General features: G+C 46.6%; 2 protein-coding genes across 2 annotated transcripts; both read left to right on the forward strand.

Annotated features, from left to right (window-relative positions):
* Positions 1 to 1,012: 1,012 nt before the first annotated feature.
* On the forward strand, positions 1,013 to 10,922 carry LOC310755833 (zinc-binding protein A33-like). The gene is made up of 7 exons (XM_083599151.1): positions 1,013 to 1,171; positions 2,354 to 3,000; positions 4,634 to 4,729; positions 7,154 to 7,387; positions 8,490 to 8,512; positions 8,810 to 9,168; positions 9,863 to 10,922. Exons 2-7 carry the CDS (start codon positions 2,575 to 2,577, stop codon positions 10,384 to 10,386), a joined length of 1,662 nt encoding a protein of 553 aa, XP_083455277.1. The 5' UTR covers positions 1,013 to 1,171; positions 2,354 to 2,574; the 3' UTR covers positions 10,387 to 10,922.
* A 2,529-nt stretch (positions 10,923 to 13,451) lies between these two features.
* On the forward strand, positions 13,452 to 25,131 carry LOC310757150 (uncharacterized protein). Its single transcript, XM_083602358.1, has 6 exons — positions 13,452 to 13,575; positions 16,218 to 16,607; positions 19,407 to 19,496; positions 19,679 to 19,744; positions 22,272 to 22,396; positions 24,314 to 25,131. The coding sequence occupies exons 1-6, from the start codon at positions 13,518 to 13,520 to the stop codon at positions 24,491 to 24,493; spliced, it is 909 nt and encodes a 302-aa protein (XP_083458484.1). The 5' UTR covers positions 13,452 to 13,517; the 3' UTR covers positions 24,494 to 25,131.
* Positions 25,132 to 25,142: the final 11 nt, after the last annotated feature.

Here is a 25,142-nt window from a genome sequence, read left to right on the forward strand (position 1 = left end):
GGCGGTGTGGGCAAGAGTGTCTCTCTCTCCCCCCTCTCTTTCGGGCGGGGAAGGGCCGATGGAACACCTCGCGCCAGGATGATGGCAGCCCCGACGTGCTGCTTAGCATCCCGTCCAACCAGTGCAGCATCTTAATGTAGTGATTTCCCCCTCTGCATCCCTTTCATAACTCTATTTTTATAAATCATTTGTCCATCTATAGTTCAAATTTTTACTACAAGTTTTCTGTCAATCCTACCAATGTATGTAACTCTTGACAACAGCTTTTCAACTGCATTATAAACTTTCCCCATTCTTTATTAAAGAGGTCCTCTTCCTGGTTTCTAATTCTGCCTGTAAGCTTTGTCATCTCAACATCGTTCATCAGTTTTGTCTGCCCCTCTTGTTTGGTCGGAGTTGTAGACCCTTAGGATCATCTAGTCCAACCCCCTGCAAAACACAGTCAGTGGCAGCCAAAGCAGCATGGCTCCATCAGCGCTGGATTTCTGTATAAGCTAAGCAAAATCCCTTATTTTGGCTGCTGATCCCTTATTTTCAAGGCTGTTGGTCCCTTATTTTCAAATCTGTAAATTGACAGCTATGACGACATCTCCGACTGAGGATTAACTCTGTCACGTCCTCCGCACACTGCTGCTGCCAAACCCTTAAACTATCCTGCTCAAATTCCTGCGTCACTTGTCATCTAAAAGGACCCTCTCTTTACTGCTGATGATGCTTGCCAATTCCCACAATCCCACTCCATCTTCATATGCTTGGGACATCTCCCAATACCCCCCACCCCCCAATTCTCTGTGCACTTTGTAAAGGGCACTGCTGCAGGGTGATTTCTCCTCCTCCTCCTCCAACCTGGAAGGGGAAAGTGCTGACTCAGTTTTGCTGGAGCGCTGGCAGTTTTGCAGAGGCCAGAATTGCTGCGTCAACATCATCACACCTCGGTAGAAGTGAGCCCTGCTGCAATATGCAGGATCTGAAGTCTCCCCTCCCCATCCCTGCACTTGGACGCAAAGGGGAGGGGGGAAGGGGTTAAGGAGGACAAAGGCAAGCCCATGCAGAGGATAAGGGAAAACCTAGGCTAATTCAAGAGGAGAGGTCCTAACCTGATCCTAATCCAGCAGCAAATAGCCCGGGAGAAGACTGGGAAACAGCAGGGAAGGACATTTCAGCTAAAAGGGTAAGAGAGAGTTTTGTGTTCCTTGCAACCAGGCAGTCTGCTTTGGAGGGGAGGAGGGGAGTCTGAAAGCTCCTGAGAAGACTTCGATGTAGTCCTAGGCTGCGTACACATCGTTCATTTAAAGCACACACACTCCAAGATCCTGGGAACGGTAGTTTTTGAGGGTGCTGGGAATTGTAGCTCAGGGTGTGTGTTAAACCACAGTTCCCAGGATTCTTGGGGTGTGGTTTTTTTAAAAAAAGTATGGTGTTTATGCAGCCCTGAAGACATTGGGAAGCAAGTCTGTGGGGCTTCTCTGACTAAACTTGTTAAGGATTGTTTTAGGATAAGCTTCGAAAATAAACTTGAACCCAGCCTGAAAGGTGACACTCACAGAGGAAAACCACTGGCCAGGTATGACGTTTTGGGATGGAAGAGCTCTTGAATTTTGAAAAACCAAACATAAAACTTCATATATTTATAGTAAGCTCTGAAGAAAACTGTGTTCCTTGAATCAGCAAGGAGTGTGTTATGATTTGTTAATCGTTGGCTGTTTGTTCTAATATACACTACTAAAATAAAAAAGGGTTTTAAAACCCTTACTTGCAGGTAAACTAAAGAACGGGGGTCAAACAGGATGTTCGCATCTGTGTGACTTTTAGGTCTTGTAAGATTATTATGGTCTGGGGTACTATAGAAGAGCAACTCTGTAGGTCAAATCTTGTGTAAGTTTCTAGCTCACTATAAACATTTCCAGACAATCTGTTTATTGAGCATTCATCCTGGGTTTGTTTGCAGGGAGATTAGATGATGTTGGCTATTTAATAGGCATTCATACAGTTGGTTTGTAGGGAGATTAGACGATGTTGCTTCACAGCATGTGCTATTCCACACTTTCCAGTGCATTTCCCTGTCACTTTCCTTACCGCAAAAAGTCCAATTTTGTGGGGAGGTGGGCTTGTTGCGCAAGATCTTCCAGTGTGCTATAATTATGCAAACTGAATTTGCTGGTATGGGTTTAAATCCAACCCCAAGATAGCAACAATCCTGAAGTGCTTTAAGGCAGCTTTCCCCTCCAAATTAAGGTCGGCTGAACAGATGGGGATATCTGGTTGTATACAAGGAAACTACACATTGTAACCCAGTTTTCTACATCTTCTTTTATTTTAAATTATCACCACCACCATCATCATTAATAAACAGGAAAAGGTCGTTGATGGTTCTGTTCAAAGAAACATCACAAAGAAAAAAAGCTCAACTGAAAGCCTGAAAGTAAAAGAAGCTTTGCGATCCCTTGTGAGAGGGAAAAACAAACATTTTGGCTCATTGGAGAGAAAAATCCACCAAAGTCCACCAAGCCAATAGGTACAGGCCCGGCCATACCAAGGAGAAGTGGTAGCTGTGGCGGCCTCTCTCTTTTCAACATGGCGTCTGTGAAAGAGGTATCCAGCTTCACTGAGGACCTGCTGTGCCCCATCTGCCTCTCCATCTTCCGAGACCCACACATGTTGGAGTGCGGCCACAGCTTCTGCGCCCCATGCTTGGAGCCCTGCATCCCCAAGGGCCAGAGGCGCGGGCTGTGCCCCGAGTGCCGGCGGCCATTTGCTTTGCGCCGCATGGCCATCAACCGAGCCCTCTGCAGCCTGGCCGAGAAGGCCCGCCTTCTCAAGCTGGATGAAGGTCCCCAGGTCGGAGGGACCGGAGGCTGGTACTTCTGTGAGGAGCACGAGGAGCCACTCAAACTCTTCTGCAGCCAGGACGAGGGGCCCGTCTGCGTGATCTGCCGCGACTTGCCTCAGCATCGTGGGCACGACTTCCTGCCCATCAAAAACGCGGTTCAGGCTTATCAGGTGAGAGAGGCAGTTTGTTATTCAGCAATGGGCCGGAGGCTAAGTCACAACAACAACAGCCTCCATGCATGTACATACCTCGGGTTACAGATGCTTCAGGTTGCGTTTTTTTGGGTTGCGGACCACCGAAACCTGGAAGTACTGGAACGGGTTACTTCCGGGTTTTGGCGGTCACGCATGCGCAGAAGCGCTAAATCACGCTTTGCGCATGCGCAGACATGCTGAGTCGCAACCCGTGTGTGCGCAGACGTGCAGCTGCGGATTGCAGATGCTGCGGGTTGTGAACGTGCATCCCGCACGGATCACGTTTGTAACCCAAGCATCCACTGTATTAGGAATCTGTTTCCAGAGCTTCTAAGTCAGAGGGCTTTCAACGAGAGGACTTTTCCCGGAGGTGCCATTTTAAAAATTTAATTGGCATTTAGGGTGGACATTTAGTTAGTGGTGGAGCAAGTCAATTGGGTGCCTGGGGCAGTTCGCGTGCCCTGCACCCAGGGGTGGGGCCAGCCGCCCGTGGGGTGGGGCAAGCCGGGGCAGGATGCTCTGCGGGACCTCCAAGAAGTCTGCCTGCCTCCTCCCACTCAGCTGCCCCACAGCTGAGGGGGAGGCAGCGAGTGGACTGTTTGGGGCAGACGCACGGCTCAGGAGCACTGCAGGCCCCGCAGTGAGTGCCGCCCGGCATTTTGTCATCCCCCTCAGTAGTGACACCCAGGGCGACCTGCCCCCACCGCACCCTCTTCCTCCACCCCTGCATTCAGTCACTCTGTGGAGCCTAATTCTATAGCAAGTCCTTCAGATATTGCTGGACTGCAGTTCCCATCACCCCCAGGCAGCCTGGCAAATTCTAAGGGATGATGGGAGTAGGAGTTCCAGCAACATCCGGAAGATGACATATTATTAGTCACCCTTGAACCAAAGTAGCTGAATGTCCCCTCTCCCCTGAATTATAATAGGCCTACAGTTGGTTTGTAGGGAGATTAGACGATGCTGCTTCACAGCAAGTGTTATCCCACACTTCCCAGTGCATTTCCCTGTCACTTTCCTTACCGCAAAAAGTCCAGTTTTGTGTGGAGGTGGGCTTGTTGTGCAAGACCTTCCAAGGTACTGTAATTGTGCAAACTGAATTTGCCGGTATGTGGTTAAATCCAACCCCAAGATAACAACAGTCCTGAAGTGCTTTATAAGAAACAACTTGGACAGAACAATTGTACCCATCTATCACGATGCGCCTGTCATTTTAGAAATTTAGAAGAGGTCCTAGATAAATGGACTTAGGGTTGTCCAGCCTTCCTGAGCTGCCTTCCCAACATGTTTTTCCTAATGCCATTGCACATAGCGAAAGGTTTTGCATCTTTATTTCTAAATGGTAGGTATTTTTTGAAGCTCACTTTTAGGAAAATCACGACTGCTAACTGTGGTGTTCACAAATATGTGAATACGTATAAGGGGTCCACTTCTTCAGTCCATCTCTAAGCCTAAGCATTCTTTTCCTACAAACCATCTTCATATGGGGAGACCTTCAGAGGGGTGATGTGTCCGTATGGCATTTCCTTCACTCAGCCCTGTCCCCTTTGAAAGAATGCTATGCTATCTTAAATGGCATTTTGGGGGGGGGGGTTCTCTTTTGCTCCAGGACCAGCTGAAGGCATCTCTAGAGCCTCTGGAGGAAGGTCTCAGGCGGTTGAAGATGAGCCAGTGTCGCCAACAGGAGAACATTATAGAACTGAAGGTGCAGGCAGCATTTTTGGGTTTTATGTTGGGGCAGTTGGGCTTTCCAGGCTACGCAATGCCAAACTGAACCTATCCATTTCCTGGTCATCTTCTGGTCTGCCTTTGTAGTTGCTAGTGATGACCGTCTGTTAACCGACACCTGATATTTAAACATTCAGTATTTGATCAGTGACCTTCAGACTACTGAAGGCTCCACACTCAGAGAATAGTAAGACTGCTCTGAAGAAGATAACTGTCTGGTCACGTGTTCTTTGTGAAACACAACACAGGAGAGCCAGCTGAGTCTATTCAGCTAAATGAAGACTCTTTGCTTCTCTCCTTATAGGTTACAATATGCACAAGTGAGGATTGAAATTGAAATACTTTATTGTCACTTGTACAACTTGTATACAGTGAGATTACACAAGCACCCCCCACTCAGCTCTCTTAATTCCCCTCGTTTACTGACGCACACCCACCAAACCCGAAAGTCAGTTGCCCTGTTGTTATCTTTTCATTCAGCAGCCTAACAGCCCACGGATAGAAGCTGTTCTTTACCCTGTTGGTGCGACTAATCATGGTTCTATATCTTCTGCCCAAGGGCAGGAGATCAAGAAAGTGCCAGCCAGGGTGTGAATCATCCCTGAGAATTTCCCTCACTCTCCTGAGGCAACGTTCTTCCGCAATATCATCCGGTGGATTCACGGGACAGCCCATAATTTCTTGTGCTGTATTCACCACCCTCTGTAGGCACTTCCTATCAGTTGATGTCAAACCAGCGTACCACACTGTAATACAGTATGAAAGCACACTTTCTATTGTTCTGGTAGAAGGAGATCATTAAATGTTGATTGACATTGTTCTTCCGCAATACTCTGAGGAGATGGAGTCTCTGCTGGGATGATCTCAGCTTGGCCTGCAATGCTTAGAAACAATGCTCTGGGGCGCCACCCTTCCTGCAGCTCACAGGAATGTGGAGTAAGGGTTGTGGATCACTCGCATTGTGATGACCAACCACCACATCCTAAGTGGTTCTATGCATTACAAGTCCAGTGGGAATCCATGTTCATTGACCTACATCATGGCCTCCAGCCCTGACCATCAATAAGCTACCTTTGAAGGTGACTCAGAAACTACAACTAATCCAGAATGCGGCAGCTAGACTGGTGACTGGGAACAGCCACCGAGACCATATAACACCGGTCCTGAAAGACCTACATTGGCTCCCAGTACATTTCCGAGCACAGTTCAAAGTGTTGGTGCTGACCTTTAAAGCCCTAAATGGCCTTGGCCCAGTATATCTGAAGGAGCGTCTCCACCCCCATCATTCTGCCTGGACACCGAGGTCCAGCTCTGAGGGCCTTCTGGCGGTTCCCTTACTGTGAGAAGTGAGGTTATAGGGAACCAGGCAGAGGGCCTTCTTAGTAGTGGCGTCTGTCCTGTGGAACGCCCTCCCATCCGATGTCAAGGAAATAAACAATTATCTGACTTTTAGAAGACATCTGAAGGCTGCTCTGTTTAGGGAAGTTTTTAATGTTTGATGTTTTGTCACATTATTATTATTATTATTATTATTATTATTATTATTATTATTATGTTGGGAGCCGCCCAGAGTGGCTGGGGAAGGCCTGCTAGATGGGCAGGGCATAAATAATAAATTATTATTATTATAAATTATTATTATTATTGGTTATGCTTGCAGCAGGAAAAATGCTACTTGTTTTCATGTCCTTCTTGGGAAAATGGGCCAGTCTTGGAAACCAGGACGGACCCCTCCATCTTGACCTGGCGGGACCATTATTATGGATTTATGAGGCTAACAACTGATTGCCTGGATGAATGATTTACCAGAGAGAGGTGTGCAGATCTGATTAATAGGTTGAGGGTCTAAGGGAGAAGTGGATTCTAGACCAGGGCTATACGGAACCTCAGGCCTGGGGCGCCATATGTGACCTCACCCACACCCTCAGGACTCCTCCACAGGCCACACACCCTGCACTAGCCCTTCTTTGCCCCATAGGTGTTTTTGCCTGGCTGGAATATGCTCTTGAACGCTGCTCCTGCTTCTTACTTCACCTGGCTGGAGGATAAAGAGGGATCTCTGTGAAGAAACTATCCTACTATATTCTGGAAGTTTCCCAGAAGGGTATGTGGCCTATGGGTAGAGGAAGTTCTCCACCCCTGTTGTTCTAGAGCAGCCTTTCTCAACCTGTGGGTCCACAGATGTTGTTGAACTACAACTCCCATCATCCCCAGCTAGAAAGGCCAGAGTTCAGGGATGATGGGAGTTGTAGTCAACAACATCTGGGGACCCACAGGTTGAGAACCACTGTTCTAGAGAATTGGTAGGTTCTGTTATTAGGAGAGAGCAGAATCCCATTCACCAGTCCCGTTTGAGCAGAGCAGAAGCAGGGTGCGAGTGACACACCTCTCCCCTTTCCAGACCTGCTCCGAGTCCTTGTCTGACCATGTCTCTGGGGAATTTGTGAAGATGCACCAGCTGCTGAGCGACAGAGAGCTGGGTTTAAAGGAGGCCCTGGAGAATCAGCGAGAGAAGAACTTGGCCCAGATGGAAACCAAACTGAAGGAACTGAACTGGAAGGTGGCCTCTTGGTCGGAGACCCTCTGCCGGGTGCAGGCGGGACTGGAATGCAAGGACCAAATCAGTTTCCTCAAGGTGAGAGTAAACTAAGCCTGGCAGGACAGCTTACTCTATGATCTTAACCCCTTCATGCATTAATTAGATGTAAGCATGTTGGTTATATGAGGCTGGTTATCCCACAGGGTGTGTGTACTGAGTTTTTCTATTAAAAAACATAGTTGATGTAGCCCTTACGCAGCCCATATTAAGCAGCTGGTCCTTTACCTTTCTCACCCTGATCTAGCCGCAGTGATCCATGCGATGGTCACCTCCAGGCTTGATTACTGTAATTCGCTCTATGCAGGGCTGCCCTTGAAGCTGACCCAGAAACTCTAGTGGGTGCAGAATGCTGCGGCAAGGCTCCTTAGGGGGTCCCTGCCATGGGATCACATTCATCCAGTGCTTTACCAGCTGCACTGGCTCCCGGTGGAGTACAGGGTCAGGTTTAAGGTGCTGGTTTTGACTTTTAAAGCCCTATGTGGCCCAGGACCCTCATACTTACGGGACCGCCTCTCCTGGTATGCCCCACGGAGGACCTTAAGGTCCAGAAATAACAACACTTGGGAGGTCCCAAGCCTCAAGGAGGTTAGATTGGTCTTTTCAGCACTGGCCCCGACTTGGTGGAACGCTCTGTGACAAGAGACCAGGGCACTGCGGGATTCGACATCTTTCCGCAGGGCCTGCAAGACAGAGCTGTTCCTTTTGGCCTTCGGCTTAGACTCACTCTGATCCCTTATATGGGATTTGGCATATACATTTTCACTTGGCATTTTTGCTGGCCCATGTAGGACCAGCATGGATGGCTGGCTCGAGTGAATATCTGATGTTTCCTCCCTTTATGGTCTTGATTTATGGGCTACTGCTACAATGAGGCTGCATTTTAAGCTGTATTTTAAGCCGTATTTTAATTAACTGTTTTTGTTTTTTTTCTATTATGTTTTATTGTAATTTATATTTAGTGTCAGCTGCCCTGAGCCCGGCCCTGGCCAGGGAGGGCGGGGTATAAATAAAAAACTATATTTATATATTATTAAAATCGCAGGGGTCCCTGCCAGTAAAAAAAGGGACCACCTTAGGAAAGAGTCCTTTTCAGATGTTTCTTTCACCTCACTCCTTTCTAATTTTCCCCCCCACTTAGGAGGCAAAAGAGTTGCTGGAGAGGTGAGTCATGCCATGCCCTTTCTTGTTTATAATAAGCAATTGCAGGGTTGGGGGGTATTACTAGGGATTTAAAAGATATGGGGCATGGGTCCGCAGACATAAATCTCCATAAAATGTGCATGTGCTGATTTATAGAGAAGCAACCACAAAAGAAGCAGCCTGGGCTGCTCTTGTACCTCTTTAAACAACTCCCACTACAGAAATCACACAAAGCTTTTGCCAGCATAGAGATCAAGGATGGAGAACTGGTGGCCTTCAAAATTTATTGTTTATTATTATTATTATTACCTCCCACAGGGTCCGCACAGAGCAAGGAGCCCAGGTTGATGAGGAAGAGGAAATCGAAGCTGAGGCGGCGGAAGACATTTTGGGAGCCAGCAGTGAAGACACAGACGAGTGTGAGAATGAGACCGATGAGGGGCTGGTGAGAGATGAGGGAGATGCGTATGAGGAAGAGGAGGAGGAGGAAGAAGAAGAGGAGGAAGAGGAAGAAGAGGAGGAGGAAGAAGATGAGGAAGAAGAAGAGCGAGTGCGAGAGATGGCTGCAGAGGAAGAAGACGAAGATGGAGTGGTTCCTGTGGACTTGAACCTGGGCGAGTTTAAGGGCCCTTTGCAGTTCTATGCCTGGAAAGAGCTCTTGGGTGCCGTGCATCCAGGTAAAGTTTCTCCTGCTGCATTCTGGGAAATGGGGCTTTCAGGTCAAGTGTATTTGAAAATCCCAAAGAGGCAGCTATATTATGCTCTGCCTTCCTGTTATCTGGAAGTTCTGGCTCATTAGTCAGGATACGGTGAACAGGAATAGGTTTTAGTAGGCCTCCACGTGTTCGATTGCTCATGTGAGCAACCCCCCGATGTGTGATTCGGGGACCTGCAAACAACAACAACAACAACAACAACAGTTGACCTTTAAAGCCCTAAACAGCCTCGGCCCAGTATGTCTGAAGGAGCGTCTCCACCCCCATCGTTCAGCCCAGACACTGAAGTCCAGCTTTGAGGGCCTTCTGGCAGTTCCCTCACTGCAAGATGTGAGGTTACCAGGAACCAGGCAGAGGGCCTTCTCGGTAGTGGCGCCCTCCCTGTGGAATGCCCTCCCATCAGATGTCAAGGAAATAAAAACCTATCTGACTTTTATGAGACATCTGAAGGCAGCCCTGTTTAGGGACGTTTTTAATGTTTGATGTTTTATTGTGTTTTTAATATTTTGTTGGGAGCCACCCAGAGTGGCTGGGGAAACCCAGCCAGATGAGCGGGGATATAAATAAATTACCATTACTATTGTAATTATAATTATAATAATTATATAATAAAAACATTAAAATAATTCCGCACTCTTGTCCTTTTCTTCCCCAGTCCCTGCCTGCATCACTTTGGACTGCAACTCCGCTCACCCCAGCCTTGTCCTTGTGGAGGAAGCCACCGGGGTCAAGTTCAGCCCGGGGCGACGCTTCTGGCGACGGAAACCCGAGCGCTTCACCTCTAGCCCTTGCGTGGTGGGCCGGAAGGGCTTCACCACGGGCCGGTACTACTGGGAGGTGCGTGTCGGGGACAGCACGGGCTGGGTGATCGGGGCGGCCAAGAAGTCGGTGAAACGCAAGAAGCGCCTGAACTTCCGGCCCAAGGAAGGCGTGTGGGCCATCGAGTTGCGGGCCGGGGAGTACCAAGCCCTGAGCGAGCCGCGGACCCTGCTCTCTGTCTGTGGGAGGATGGATAAGGTAGGGGTCTACCTGGACTTTGAAGGGGGGCAGCTCTCTTTCTACAACAGCAGCAGCATGAACCACCTCTACACTTTCCAAGTGTCCTTCCACGAGGAACTGCTTCCTTTCCTCAGCACCCAAGGCAGCCACCCGCTATCTGTGTGGGACCTGGAGCTCTGAGTTGCTGGAGAGCTTCCAGAGATGGGTGGGATCCCATCGCAGAACCACCAAACTCAGGCCGTCGATCCGGAGCCCTCGAGAAACAAACCCCGCTTCAAAGGTTATTTTTGTGTGCTACGACCGCTGCCAGAACTTTGTTAGCCCCAAAATGGAAAGTTCCAGAATTACCAGCAATAGAGGAGATGGTTGATTATGCGGAGCTAGCAAAACTGACCTGTAGAATCCGAAATCAGGAGGAAGCAACATTCCAAAAAGATTGGAGTAAATTTATGGAGTACATAAATAATAACTGTAGAAATCTGAAGACTCTGGCAGGACTGAAATAAATCTTACGATATAGATAGGATTGGATACAATAAGAAACTGTGGAAAAGTAACTGACATAAGAAAACATGTTGAAGGGAGGGAAGGAAGTCAATGCTCAGCAGAGTGTGGGGAAAGAATGTGGGTAAATGATTGTTGAATTTTACTGTATTTTGTTTGTTTGTATTAAATGAAGCACCAATAAAAAGCATTAATTAAAAAAAAAAAAGAAAAAGAAAGAAAGGAGAAACAAACCCCACTTCCTCAGAAGATCAGACTTTTGGGGATAAAGAGCGAGGTGAGACAACACCGTCTAATTTCTCCTCAAACAAATCAGAATGAATCAACATTACATAGTTTAGGGCATGTCATTTTAAGGGGCAAAGTTTAATTTCTGCAAATTTCTTCTGCAAGCGGTCTTAATAATACATTTTTGGCTGTGAGGAATTCAAATCTGCTATTTCTTTTTTTTTGTGGTCGGACAACATTTAGCCTTGTAAGTTTGATGAAGAAGCATATGAACTGCTTTTGGAAAACCAAGGAATTTTAATTTTACCTCATGAAAATGTCAGGTACTGCTGAATAATAACGACAATAATAAATATAAATAAAATTCACATATAACTGCAAGGACTTGCTCTTCTTTCCTTTGGACCACATCAGTGAAGGCGAGAGGGAAGGTATGTCATCTGGGCAGCCCAGGACCTACATAGATACTGCCTAGGCTTGCGCCCCAGGGAGGTTGCTTAAGGGCTGATAACACAGTGGTTTGGCTTCACCCCGTGACTGACACCTGGAACAACATTCATTTATGCCGAAAAATATTAGTCACCCTTATGAAAAGTAATATTAATTTGTGTGGCTTCCTCTCCCCCTCTCCAAATTGTGCACACTTTGAATAAACTGTTTTAACTGTGTGGTAGCTGCATTCCTTATTCATGCATTTCTCCACTTAGCTGTAACCTTTATCAATAGCAACAAACATGAGCTACTCTGGGGAATTGCCACTTACTACAATCTCTTTAATTTGATGCTCTTAAGTTTCCTGGAACATTTTTCTATTTGGATGCACATTCGGCTGTTTCAATTACCGCCAGTGCTTCTGTCAGATCAATAGGCATGTTCCCTGGTGCATAGCCCTGTACCAAATCCCGAATCTCCCGTCAATCTGTAGAAATGCCTGAAATTACTTTTGAGAAATAGTATGTAGCAGGAGCGGGCCGCAGCTCTCCCAACCCTGCGATATCCCAGTTCTGAAAAGCAATCCTAGGCATTTCTCTCCCCAAATTGACGACAATCGGCTTCCTGAAAGCTTCAATTGTTATTGAATAGAACGTCCCTGTTTTTACCAGATAAATGTTTGGAGAGGGTATGTTGTTCAGCTCCAATCTCCATCACTCATTGAGCTTCAGGAGGCAGGACTGCCTCCCCGGTCCTAGTCCAAGACTCTAGTGGGGAGGGGGTGATTAACGTGATGTAGGGCAGTGGGCGGTGTTGGTAGGCCTATGTGTGTTGTATGTGTTCTGTATTCTGTGTGGGGCACGGGGATCTCTCTGTGTGCAAGAGAAGCCATGCCCACTTCTGCTTTGGCTACGCCCCACATTGCCAGGTGGCCCTCAAAGGGTTGGCCAACAGCTAACATGGCCCTCAGGCCAAAGCGGGGTGGGGTGGGGGAAGAGTTACCCAAACCTCTGCTCTAACCACTGTCTCACACTGTCTTGAGTCTTCTTCTGCTGCTGCTTTTGGCGATCACTTGTAGCCGAGTAAGATTGTCTTCCATAAACACTGTTTTAATAATGAGTCCGTAAGTGACTGTGGTGGCCAATTCTGGATCCACACATCTTTCCACAGTGGGGACATAGGTTTCCAGGCGGGAATTGGTGTGGATTTGCCAAGTGTGCCTTCCTCTTAGCACGTTTCTCCCTTGTGTCCTGAGTTTGAGTGTCTTCAAAGCCCATGACACCTTTGGTAAAGGCTGTTCTCCAATTGGAGCACTCTCAGACAAGTGTTTCCTAATTGTTGGTGTTTATATGTCAACTTGGCCAGTTCCGCATAGCTCATCAGTTTTTCTTGCCACTGTTCTTTCGTTGGAATTTCCTCATTCTTCCATCCTTGTGCTAACAAGACTCTTGCCGCTGTTGTAGCATACATAAATAAGGTTTTTTATTTTTCTTGGCAGGTCTTATCCTACAATCCCTAACAAAAATGCTTCTGGTTTTTTTTTATATACAAATGTCATTTTGAACATTTTTTTTCACTTCATTATATATCATTTCCCAAATTTTTTTAACTTCTCTACATTCCCACCACATATGATAGAAAGTACCTTCTTTTTCTTTACATTTCCAACATATGTTTGACCCAGTTTTATACATTTTTGCTGTTTGTACTGGTGTGATATACCATCTATACATCATTTTCCTATAGTTTTCTTTCAGCAGAGAACAGTCAGTAAATTCCAGATCTACCCTCCACAGCTTTTCCCAGTCCTCAAACCGTATATTGTGTCCTATATCTTGTGCCCATTTAATCATAACTGATCTGACCTCTTCATCTTTTGTTTCCCACTCTAGCAGAATACTATATGCTTTCTTCAGCAGCTTCACTTTTGTCTCTGTGGTTTCTATTTACATAACAAGCTATATACTTGTTCATTCATGGCAGTTTGACCTTAAATTTCACTTTTAAGCAGAAACTGCAGAGCATGACTGGGTTCACCAGCGGGCTAGCAGGAAGTTCCTGGCTCCCATCAGTCTTGCCCTGAGCAGACTACTTAGGGGAAGAGAGGACCACTGATGTTGACCTAGCAAAAGACCGTGGGGCTGTAAATGCAGGAAGGTGTCCTGGTTGCAATGGCAAAGTTGTGGCTGTTTGGGATGCTGATCGGTAAGTAAAAGGGTCTATTTTAGGAGATGCTACTACCCTAGGCTAGGGGATGCGGGTGGTGCTGTGGGTTAAATCACAGAGCCTAGGACTTGCCGACCAGAAGGTCAGCGGTTCAAATCCCCGCGACGGGGTGAGCTCCCGTTGCTCGGTCCCAGCTCCTGCCAACCTAGCAGTTCGAAAGCACGTCAGAGTGCAAGTAGATAAATAGGTACCGCTCCGGCAGGAAGGTAAACGGCGTTTCCGTGCGCTGCTCTGGTTCGCCAGAAGCGGCTTAGTCATGCTGGCCACATGACCCGGAAGTTGTACGCCGACTCCCTCGGCCAATAAAGCGAGATGAGCGCCGCAACCCCAGAGTCGGTCACGACTGGACCTAACGGTCAGGGGTCCCTTTACATTTACTACCCTAGGCAAATGGTGTGGGGGGAGGGGGAGGTTGTGAATTCAACAAAACTCATATTGCAAAGCTTTCTCAGGATGCAGATTACTTCAGGTGGTGGATTACACTTGAGCATAGCTGTCAACTTTTCCCTTTTCTTGCAAGGAATCCTATTCAGAATAAGGGGGAAAGTTGACAGCTATGCACTTGAGATGTGCTGGACAGGCACATCTCAGCTTGGTTGTCCGATGGGAATCCTGATAAGGGAGTTTGCAGGGATTGCTTTTCAATACGCAACCCCCACTTACAGCTCTTCCAGACAATCTGCTTATTCAGCATCCATCCTGATTTGCTTGCACAAAGGTTAAATTGCAGAATTAAAATTGCACAGAGGTTAAATTATGCCTGGTCTTTATTGAGCATTTGTTCTGGTTTGATCGCTGGGTGTTTACACCTATTTCATCCATTTGTTCACCCCTCACTTTTCCATGCATTTTCTGGTTCACTTTCCAAACTGCAGAAAGTCTGGTATTTAAAAAAAAAAATAATGGAAAAAAAAATCATTTGCTGCACAAGGGTGACAGAGCCCTTTAATCCACCTTGATTGCGCTAGCCTAAAATCTGGTATGCGCTTGAATTTCTCCTGTAAATACAGCATGCAGGTGCCCTTGAAAAACTTGACAGAAAGAAGGGCTATACAGATGCTGTGTTGTTTTTGGTTCTTTGTTATTCCAGCTCTGCAATTGGTATCGCAGCACAAGCCCAGTGCATTTCACTCAACAGAAAGTCTACCACCAAAGAACATGCAGCTCAGTTACTTTGTGCAGGAAATTTTGCTCGCATGGAGATAATCCATAGAGGGGATTTTCTGTCTGTTTGTGTGCTTATGCAGCTTCATGCACCAATGTTTATTTTGCAAAGTACCCTGGCAAAATAAAAACCTCGGTGCTTTTTGAAATATGCAAAAACGTGCAGCTTCATTCCTTTTCAAACTAGTACACCAACTCTCACAGGCACCCCACTTTGGGTGGCTGGGGAAGTGGGTGGTATAAATGCACAAGTTACGATGCCTTTGGCTTGTAGACCTCAGCATGCCTGAGCTCTCAGGAATTGCATCACATATACAATTTCTAAAAGCTGTCCTAAAAAATTGAAGGGAGATGGTTCCATTTCCTAACTCACCTGAAACACTGAGTTTATTTATTCTTTTTTTTTTCTACATAGAAATGCAATTTATAATCCTTGCCATTCACCTCTCTTCCTTCCTCTTAAAGTCAATATTCTGAGTGTAAGACCTTTGGGGTAAGGAGATGTTATCTATCTATCTATCTATCTATCTATCTATCTATCTATCTATCATCTCTATCTATCTATCTATCTATCTATCTATCTATCTATCATCTCTCTATCTATCATCTACCTATCTTTCTACCTACCTACCTACCTACCTACCTACCTATCATCTATCTATCTATCTATCTATCTATCTATCTATCTATCTATCATCTATCTATCTATCTATCTATCTATCTATCTATCATCTATCATCTATCTATCTATCTATCTATCTATCTATCTATCTATCTATCTATCATCTAGCTATCTATCTATCTATTATCTATCTATCTATCTATCATCTATCTATCTATCATCATCATCATCATCATTATCTATCTATCTATCTATCTATCTATCTATCTATCTATCTATCTATCTATCTATCTATCTCTATCATCTACCTACCTACCTACCTACCTACCTACCTACCTACCATATATCTGTCTATCATCTATCTATCTATCTATCTATCTATCATCTATCTATCTATCTATCTATCTATCATCTATCTATCATCTATCTATCATCTATCTATCTATCTATCTATCTATCTATCTATCTATCTATCTATCTATCTATCATCTATTTATCTATATCTATCTATCTATCATCTATCTATCTATCTATCTATCTATCTATCTATCTATCTATCTATCTATCATCTATCATCAACACATATATATTCCATTGACGCTGCTATACGTTGTATACTGGCCTTGACGTTCAACTTCTCTAAATCCACAAACACAAAAACACATATCACTTTCACTACACCAGTGTTGCTCTTCCTCCCGCTAGAGAAATCTCATTGGCTGACAGTATATTTCCCAACAGCTTGGGGGAAAGCACCTTGCGTTGTCCTAGCCCAAGAAGTCAGTGCCCGCTTCTGCCTGCTTAAACCCCCTTCCCTGTTCTCCCTTCTGCCCAGGCCCTGCTGCAGCCCTTTTGCTGACGGTGCCCGAATCTCTGATTTCCATCTCGGAAGGTAATACAGCCTTGCTCTCTGCCTCGTTGACTTTTCTGACTTCGGTGCCGGGCTACTTCCAGGTGCGATGGCGTTTTGTCACTGGCCGTCAGGTGGTGCTGATTCTCATGGCGGATAACTGCTTGGCAGGGAATGGTACCCGGTCCTGGAGGGACTATTGCAAATTCAGCATTAGGAAAACAGACAAATACAGACATCGTGCAGAATTGTCCTCTGAGGATGCTTCTCTGTTACTCAAGGATGCGAGAGCTGAGGATTCTGGGATTTACTGCATCACCTTGCTAGCATTGGACGTGATGCTGTCGGCTAACATCAGCCTAATAGTGACCAAGGGTAAGAGTGTTAGGTTTGGTCTGCACCCTAGTGTGACCCTATTGTTTTTAATAAACGATTTAATTACAGTGGTACCTCGGGTTAAGTATTTAATTAGTTCCGGAGGTCCGTTCTTAACCTGAAACTGTTCTTAACCTGAAGCACAACTTTAGCTAATGGGGCCTCCTGCCGCCGCCGCGCTGCCAGAGCCTGATTTCTGTTCTTATCCTGAAGCAAAGTTCTTAACCTGAAGCACTATTTCTGCGTTAGCGGAGTCTGTAACCTGAAGCATATGTAACCTGAAGCGTATGTAACCTGAGGTACCACTGTATAATATTATTATTCCGTTTATAAGAGATTATTTAATGATTATGTTTTTATTAACAGCTAGGCCCAGGGAAATCCTGGGCAAAATGATACGTCTTTATAATATGCTTGGAGCAGACCGAGGGATGATGCTTCACCCAACCTTCTCACTTTCTCACATTGTGGTTTGGTTGTCTGTCATTTCTTGTTATTAAAATAACAGCCATTATAGATGTAATGCGGGAGATAACTTGATTTAGATCTGTGGTTTTTAATAAGTTAAAAGCAGCTGAGAGGCCTCCAGTGTCAAATCGGAACCACAAAACTGTGTGGTCTAACCCTAATCCTAACTCTTCCGCACACCCCACACCCCACAATACAATAGTTTCCTGATTAAAATCAACCCCTCCCTAGGGCTGCTGTTTTCCCTAGAGAGGAAAACATACAGGTGCCATATACCGTATTTTTCGCTCTATAGGACGCACCTTGTTTTAGAGGGGGAGAACAAGAAAAAAAAATCTCCCCCTCTCTGCTCAGCGCCCCTTCAGTGAAGTGGCAGGAGAAACGGAGCCTCTTCCATTTATCCTCCCGCTTCGCTGAAGGGGTGCTGCGCAGCTCTCCCTCTCTGCTGAAGCCAGGAGAGTCTTGCTCTCCCGGCTTCAGCGAAAAGAACCCGAAGCCTTTGGAGCACAGCAGCGCGAGGTTCTGCTGCACTCCGGAGGCTTCAGGCGGCTATCCCTGAAGCCTGGAGAGTGAGAGGGGTCAGTGCGCACCGACTCCTTTCGCTCTCCAGGCTTCAGTGAAAGCAACGCATAGCCTCCGGAGCGTGGAGGGAGCACTCCCTCTGCGCTTCGGAGGCTTCGTGTTGCTATCGCTGAAGCCAAGGAGCCTGCATTCACTCCATAGGACGCACACACATTTCCCCTTAATTTTTGGAGGGGAAAAAGTGCGTCCTATAGAGCGAAAAATATGGTAGATCCTTTTGAGAGCCAAAGCTCATCTTGCACTTTGGGATTTGGGGTGAATTTTGCAAAACAAATAACAGGCAAGGGTGGGGCAGAGCTGAGCAGAATGAAAGGAGGAGGGTGTTTTTTTTTTAACTTTCTGCTTCTGTGCAATCTGACTGGAAAATGCCAGCTATTTGTGATAGCAGGGCATGCAAATTAATGGTCTTGCTGCTGTTTGTTGCTGGCATCTGTCCATCTTAGTAGATAAAGAAGGAGTGCCCCTTTGGAGTGAAGTAAAACTATTGGAAGGTTGCAGTTCCTCCTGTGTCTAAAGAGACCAATGCGGGAGAGACATGTTTTGTGGAGCTGGGGTAGATAAAGGCGTCCGGTTGTGCTGCTTCAGAAGCACCATGGTGTTTCTTCTCTCTGTGCTCCTCCCAGCGGTCATTCCTTCTCTGGTCATTGCTATGGATACACGACGTGCCTGTCTGTCTCCACTGACCAGCAAAGCCTAATTCTGCCCACACCTTTTTCCATTGCCATCAACCACCCTCAGCCCCACACAAGGGAGCGATGGGGAACCTGTGGCCCTCCAGAGATTGCTGGACTCCAACTCTCACCAGCCTCAGCCAGCATGGCCAGTCATCTGGGATGATGGGAGTTGCAGCTCAGCAACTCAACCTTTGGAGGTCCTAATAATAATAATAATAATAATAATAATAATAATAATAATAATAATTTATTATTTATACCTGCTCATCTGGCTGGGTTTCCCCAGCCGCTCTGGGTGGCTTCCAACCGAATATTAAAACCAATATAGCATCAGACATTAAAAACTTCCCTAAACAGGGCCGCCTTCAGTTGTCTTTTAAAAGTAAAATAGTTGTTTATTGCCTTCACATCTGGTGGGAGGGCGTTCCAAAGGGCAGGCGCCACTGCTGAGAAGGCCCTCTTCCTGGTTCCCTGTAACCTCACTTCTCGCAGCAAGGGAACCGCCAGAAGGCCCTCAGCGCTGGACCTCAGTGGCTGGATGATGGGAGTGGAGACGCTCCTTCAGATATACTGGACCGAGGCCATTTAGGGCTTTAAAGGTCAGCACCAACACTTTGAATTGTGCTCGGAAACACACTGGGAGCCAATGAAGATCTTTCAGGACTGGTGTTATATGGTCTCGGCGGCCACTCTCAGTCACCAGTCTAGCTGCCGCATTCTGGATTAATTGTAGTTTCCGAGTCACCTTCAAAGGTAGCCCCACATAGAGCGCAATGCAGTAGTGCAAGTGGGAGATAACCAGAGCATGCACCACTCTGGCGAGACAGTCCATGGGCAGGTAGGGTCTCAGCCTGCGTACCAGATGGAGCTGGTGAACAGCTGCCCTGCACACAGAATTAACCTGCGCCTCCATGGACAGCTGTGAGTCCAAAATGACTCCCATAGGATCCCCATCCCTGATAAAAGAGTTTATATAGTAGACAGGTGAGTCAAAGCCTGCTTCTCTCCTCCGTGGAGAAAGCAAAAGCCCTTAGGCATTAAAAGAAAATGTAAAGCCCCTTTCTTGTCATTTTAGCAGAAACAAACAATACCAAATACAAGGGCGTACGATTTCTAGAAGAGGAGAGAAGTGGAATGCGTATCAGCAAAAGTACAGGAGCGACAGGTAAGTTCTAGGGGACGGAGTATGGATGGGGAAAGGGAAATCAGGAAGGAAACAAATGCGATGCTGGCAGAGGGAGTGTGCAGGCATTTATTTTCCTCCCTAAGAGAAAGCTTGCATGTCCATGATGCACACTAGACTGAGGCTTTCTTCAACTTTTCCTTCTTTCTTTTCTGCTCACCCAGGGATGAACACTTCAACCGATCAGGCTGAGAGTTCGTCTGACAGGCCAGTTCTGGCATCTCCCCCGAGTAAGTTCTCTTTAGCTGGGGGCTGGTCCTCCTCCACTCCAAAACCAGACATTTTGTAATAAGTAAAGTGAGAGATAAACGCCCTGGAAAGTGTGCTGTGCATAAAGGTAAAGGGACTCCTGACCGTTAGGTCCACTCGTGACCGACTCTGGGGTTGTGGCGCTCATCTCGCTTTATTGGCCAAGGGAGCTGGTGTATAGCTTCCGGGTCATGTAGCCAGCACGACTAAGCTGCTTCTGGCGAACCAGAGCAGTGCACGGAAACGCCGTTTACCTTCCCGCCGGAGCGGTACCTATTTATCTACTTGCACTTTGACGTGCTTTCGAACTGCTAGGTTGGCAGGAGCTGGGACCGAGCAACGGGAGCTCACCCCATCGCGGGGATTCGAATCGCCGACCTTCTGATTGGCAAGTCCTAGGCTCTGTGGTTTTACCCACAGCACCACCCGTGTCCATAGCACTTGCTTAATCCAATGTTTCCTATCTCACCTCCCCATAAATAAATCAGAATGAAGGCTCAATAAGCAGATCATCTGGAAACATCCTCTGTGCATCATATCCTACTCGGAGTGGTCTCATTGGAATGAAGGAACATAACTAACTTCAGTCCATTAGTTTGAATGGGTCTACTCTGAGTAAGGACTCCAGGTGGCTAATGGTGCATCTTGGTTTGAGAAGCAGTTGCTTTTGCACAGTGCAAATTGGTTTAGTTCTTGTGTCCACCAGCAAGCTACTGCTCTTCTCTTTTTTTCATTTAATAATTTTTTATTAGTTTTTATTAAATATTACAAGAAAATAAAAAGAAAAAAGAAATAGAAGCAAAAATCAATATATAACACTTTAAACACATTTGTCTACGTATTTTCCAACATGCAGACTAGAAAAGAAACAAAAGATTAAAAAAAGAAAAAAAGGAAAGGAAAGGAAAAAGAAAAAAATACTTTTCATAATCAATAATACCAAATTTATACTTCAAACATTACAATATATAAATCCTAGTTAAAATATTCTAAAAGACTTCCACCGCACTCACCACACATCTCTTAGTTTCTAGTTCACCTTTACATCTGTTCTTCAGTCACTTCCTTTCCTTGATTTCTTTCATAGTCCATCAAATCTTTGTGTTCTCTATATTCTTCACAAGGTTAGTCTAAGCACAACCAAACTTTCGTATTTGAGCCCTGCTTGTGTAAATATTCATTTAAGCATTCCCTTTGTTTCTGTACTGTAGTTTTGTTGGGCTCTTCTCAAAGCACGACAGTGATTGGCCAACAGTTACAGCTCTATCTGGTTTTTGGAGGGCAAAGGTCCACAGTGGAGACCCTCCTTTGTACCCATGGAGTCCCGCCCCCCAATTTAGACCCCTGAAAGTGCAGGTCTTTAAAAAGATGGGAGCGCAGTGCAGAAAACTCAGCGATAGCACTGCCGCTTGGACTCTGCCATAGCTGAGGAAATGACTGCTGCTTGTTCCAGAGAGAGTAGAGTGTGGAAGCAACTCAGGATGGCTTCCTTTTCCTCTTGTCGTTCCCACTGGCATGCTTGGCGAAATAAGAACTCACTTGCCTGCTCTTCTAATAATAATTTTTTTTTATTTATATCCCGCCCTCCCCAGCCGAAGCCGGGCTCAGAGCGGCTAACAACAATAAAAGTAACACAGCATTCTAAACTTAATTCATTCTAAAATCAATTCAAAATCAAATTAATGGCAACCATTGGGCTAGAGTTCTGTGAGGATCACCAAAGGAGGGGGTCAGACTGTGCCTGGTCCAAAGGCCTGGTGGAACAGCTCTGTCTTGCAGGATCTGCGGAAAGATGTCAAGTCCCGCAGGGCCCTAGTCTCTTGTGACGGAGCGTTCCACCAGATCGGGGCCACAGCCGAAAAAGCCCTGGCTCTGGTTGAGGCCAGCCTAACCTCCCTGTGGCCCGGGACCTCCAAGATGTTTTTGTTTGAAGACCGTAAGGTCCTCCGTGGGACATACCAGGAGAGGTGGTCCCGTAGGTACGAGGGGCCTAGGCTGTATAGGGCTCTAAAGGTTAAAATCAGCACCTTAAACCTGACCCTGTAGTCCACCGGGAGCCAGTGCAGCTGGTATAGCACTGGGTGAATGTGATCTCGCAGCGAGGACCCCATAAGGCGTCTCGCCATGGCATTCTGCACCCGCTGGAGTTTCCGGGTCAGTCTCAAGGGTGGCCCCACATAGAGTGAGTTACAATAATCAAGTCTGGAGGTGACTGTCGCGTGGATCACAGTGGCTAGGTCAGTAGCAGGGAGACCAGGACCAAGCAGCTGCCATCTAGCTGCGACGTGAGGGGTTTCCACTCAGATTCTTGGAGAGAGCACTTCTGGGAGGGATCGTTCCAAGGTTCCCAGGATCTTTCCCCAAGCACTGTTGGGCAGGTATCTTTGTTTCCATGGCAGTAGTACTTGCACCTCAAAATGTCCCCACGCTTCCTTTGACTACTATTGCAATGCATCTGAGCTCTAAGCAAAACATTAGAGATGAACGGTGTCTGTCTCTCTCCTGCAGTGAATCTGGGCGCTTCTGTCTCTTTCACGAAGGCAGCAAGTGACAGTGACTCTACAGTCTCCAACATCATTCATTTGAGCTTAGCAGCCTTGATTGTCTGTCTCCTTGGCCTGATCATAGCAGAGGTAAGTGTCTTTCCCCTGCGTTTCTACCCAAGGCATTCATATACTGTTTCACAGAATCATAGATTTGGAAGGGACCACAAGTAACAAAAAGGTAAGGGACCCCTGGACGGTTAAGTCCAGTCAAGGGCGACTATGGCGTTGTGGCGCTCATCTCGCTTTCAGGCCCAGGGAGCCGGCATTTGTCCACAGATAGCTTTCTGGGTCATGTGGCCAGCAGGACTAAGCTATGGTTACCAGACGTCCCCGTTTCCGGATTTACAAATCTGCCTCCGGACAAAATCTGTCCCCGGATTTCATTTAATGTCCCCGGATTTATATTCTAAGTGTTGTAGATTTATTAATAGGGAATGAATGTTGCATGATTGGTTCAACGGCACAAGACACATCATATGGGGACTTCTGGCAAGGCAAAATGGCAGGCGCCGTGGCAGCGAGCAGCTCCTGAAGCCAGGCAGAGCCAACTGTGCTACCAGGCTGGCTCCAGGTTGCTGAGACTGCCACTGCCGAGGGGGAACCGGGGATGCCTGGCATGTCAATTGGGGGAACTGCTGACCCCCCCGTGACCCAAATCGAGCCGGGAACGAGAGCACCCGGCCACCGGCCAACTGCTCAGTGGCACTCCAGGGCCAGTAAAACCCCTGGAGCTGATGCAGGAAGAAGGAGGAGAGGAGAAGGAGAAGGAAGAGAGAGAAAGAGGAAGGAGAAAAAAGAGGGGAGCCCCAACCTTGCCACACCACTGAGGATGAGAGGCAGGAGAGCACCAGGAGAGCAAGGACATGTGGCCGAGCCCAGGCCCGACCTGTGACTCCACAGTGGGTAGCACTCCAAGAGAGCAGGCCAGGGCCCAGAGGAAGGCCGCGCGACAGAGGAGGCCACAGAAGAGAAGATATTACTTCTTAATTTTTTAATCCCCCCCCTCTTAAAAAAAAAAGTGTCCCTGGATTCTTTGAAAAAAATCTGGTAACCTTAGACTAAACCTGGCATGACAGGGCACCGTGACGGAACCAGACCGCACGGAAATGCCATTTATCTTCCCACCGCAGCAGTACCTATTTATCTACTTGCACTGGCGTGCTATCAGACTGCTAGGTTGGCAGGAACAGGGACAGAGCAATGGAAGCTTACCCTGTCACTAGGGATTCGAGCTGCCAACCTTCTGATCGGCTAGCCCAAGAGGCTCAGTGGTTTAGACCACAGCGCCACCTGCGTTCCACTGGAATGAAGGCATCTTTTGCCCAACGTGGGGCTCAATCCTACAGCCTTAAGATTAAGAATCTCATGCTATACCGACTGAACTATCCCCCACTTGCAGTGGGAAGTAGAAGGCAATCTTTAGAAACAGTTTCTGAGGGGACAGAAAATGCTGGAAGCATCCAGGGTCTGTAGTGTTAAAAAGACGTACAGTGGTACCTCGGGTTAAGAACTTAATTTGTTCTGGAGGTCCGTTCTTAACCTGAAACTGTTCTTAACCTGAGGTACCACTTTAGATAATGGGGCCTCCTGCTGCCACCGTGCAATTTCTGTTCCCATCCTGAAGCAAAGTTCTTAACCTGAGGTACTATTTCTGGGTTAGCTGAGTCTGTAACCTGAAGCATCTATAACCTGAAGTGTCTGTAACCCGAGGTACCACTGTATATGAAAATGTACAAAGAGCAGGTGTTATTAGGCTTCCAGGCAGTGCTTAATTAGCTACGCAGCAGATCCACACAGGCAACTGGTTATGAGCACTGCTAATTCCAAATGGAATCTTTCACAGCTATCTTGCCAACCTCCCGTCAAACTTACAGCTTTGAATTAAATAAATGTGAATATATGCCTACCTAACCACACATGCACAAACAAACAAACAAACACAAGAGTGTGCCTTCAAACCATCTAGTGGCCGGCCAAGTCAGAAGCTTCTCTTTCTTTCCACAGCATGTTTCCTTCACGTCCTTCAGCGAGAGACACTCAGCAACCAGGGATGGAAGTGGAGGCAAACTGTATCGAGAGGGGATGGAGTGCCCCTTTCCTTCTATGCCAGGCAACATCTCCCTGCTTCTGGAGATGCCAAGTTCAAATAATCTGAGAGAGCCATATTATTCCATTGTTCACTGATCACCTTCAGTCCTTCTCTACAGTATGAGATTTCTGTTGCCCTTTCATCTACTGAAGCGCTTATGTGATTATAGGTGGGTTTATATATGAGAGGCTAAGGCTGTGATCCTATACTCAGGTGAGCAAGTGCTACTGAAGTTAGTGGGGCTTCCTACCATTGAAGGAAAGAGCCATCTTCTTATGCATTCATAGGCAATCCAAAATTCCTAACACAGGAGTGGCCGGGAGCGGTGTTGCTTGCAATGGAGCAAGATGCTCACATAGCTTTGAGCTCTGCATCTCATGAAGGCTTTTTAGTTTTCGCAAAACCTTTTTTCCAAATGTGCACTAGCACAAGCTACTCTAAATCAACAGGGTAATCAACCAGGCAGAGGGCCTTCTTGGCAGTGGCACCCGCTCTGTGGACCGCCCTCCCATCAGATGTCAAGGAAATAAACAACTATCTGACTTTTAGAAGACATCTGAAGGCAGTCCTGCTTAGGGAAGTTTTTAATGTTTGATTTTTTTATCGTGTTTTTAATATTCTGTTGGGAGCCGCCCAGAGTGGCTGGGGGAACCCAGCCAGATGGGCAGGGTAGAAATAATAAATGATGATGATGACGATGTCTGGCATTGCAGAAAATAAAAATAAAATAAAATCTACGAAAAA

Source organism: Podarcis filfolensis, assembly GCF_964270895.1.
Source record: "Podarcis filfolensis genome assembly, chromosome: 2".
NCBI lineage: Eukaryota > Metazoa > Chordata > Lepidosauria > Squamata > Lacertidae > Podarcis > Podarcis filfolensis.

Coding starts and splice junctions, on each gene's coding strand:
- LOC310755833 (XM_083599151.1), top strand. CDS start 2,575: ATGGCGTCTGTGAAAGAGGTATCCAGCTTCACTGAGGACCTGCTGTGC. Junction 7,388..8,489: donor ACCAAATCAGTTTCCTCAAG/GTGAGAGTAAAC, acceptor CCCCCCACTTAG/GAGGCAAAAGAGTTGCTGGA. Junction 8,513..8,809: donor GCAAAAGAGTTGCTGGAGAG/GTGAGTCATGCC, acceptor TACCTCCCACAG/GGTCCGCACAGAGCAAGGAG.
- LOC310757150 (XM_083602358.1), top strand. CDS start 13,518: ATGCAGGAAGGTGTCCTGGTTGCAATGGCAAAGTTGTGGCTGTTTGGG. Junction 13,576..16,217: donor GCTGTTTGGGATGCTGATCG/GTAAGTAAAAGG, acceptor CCTTCTGCCCAG/GCCCTGCTGCAGCCCTTTTG. Junction 19,497..19,678: donor CAAAAGTACAGGAGCGACAG/GTAAGTTCTAGG, acceptor CTGCTCACCCAG/GGATGAACACTTCAACCGAT.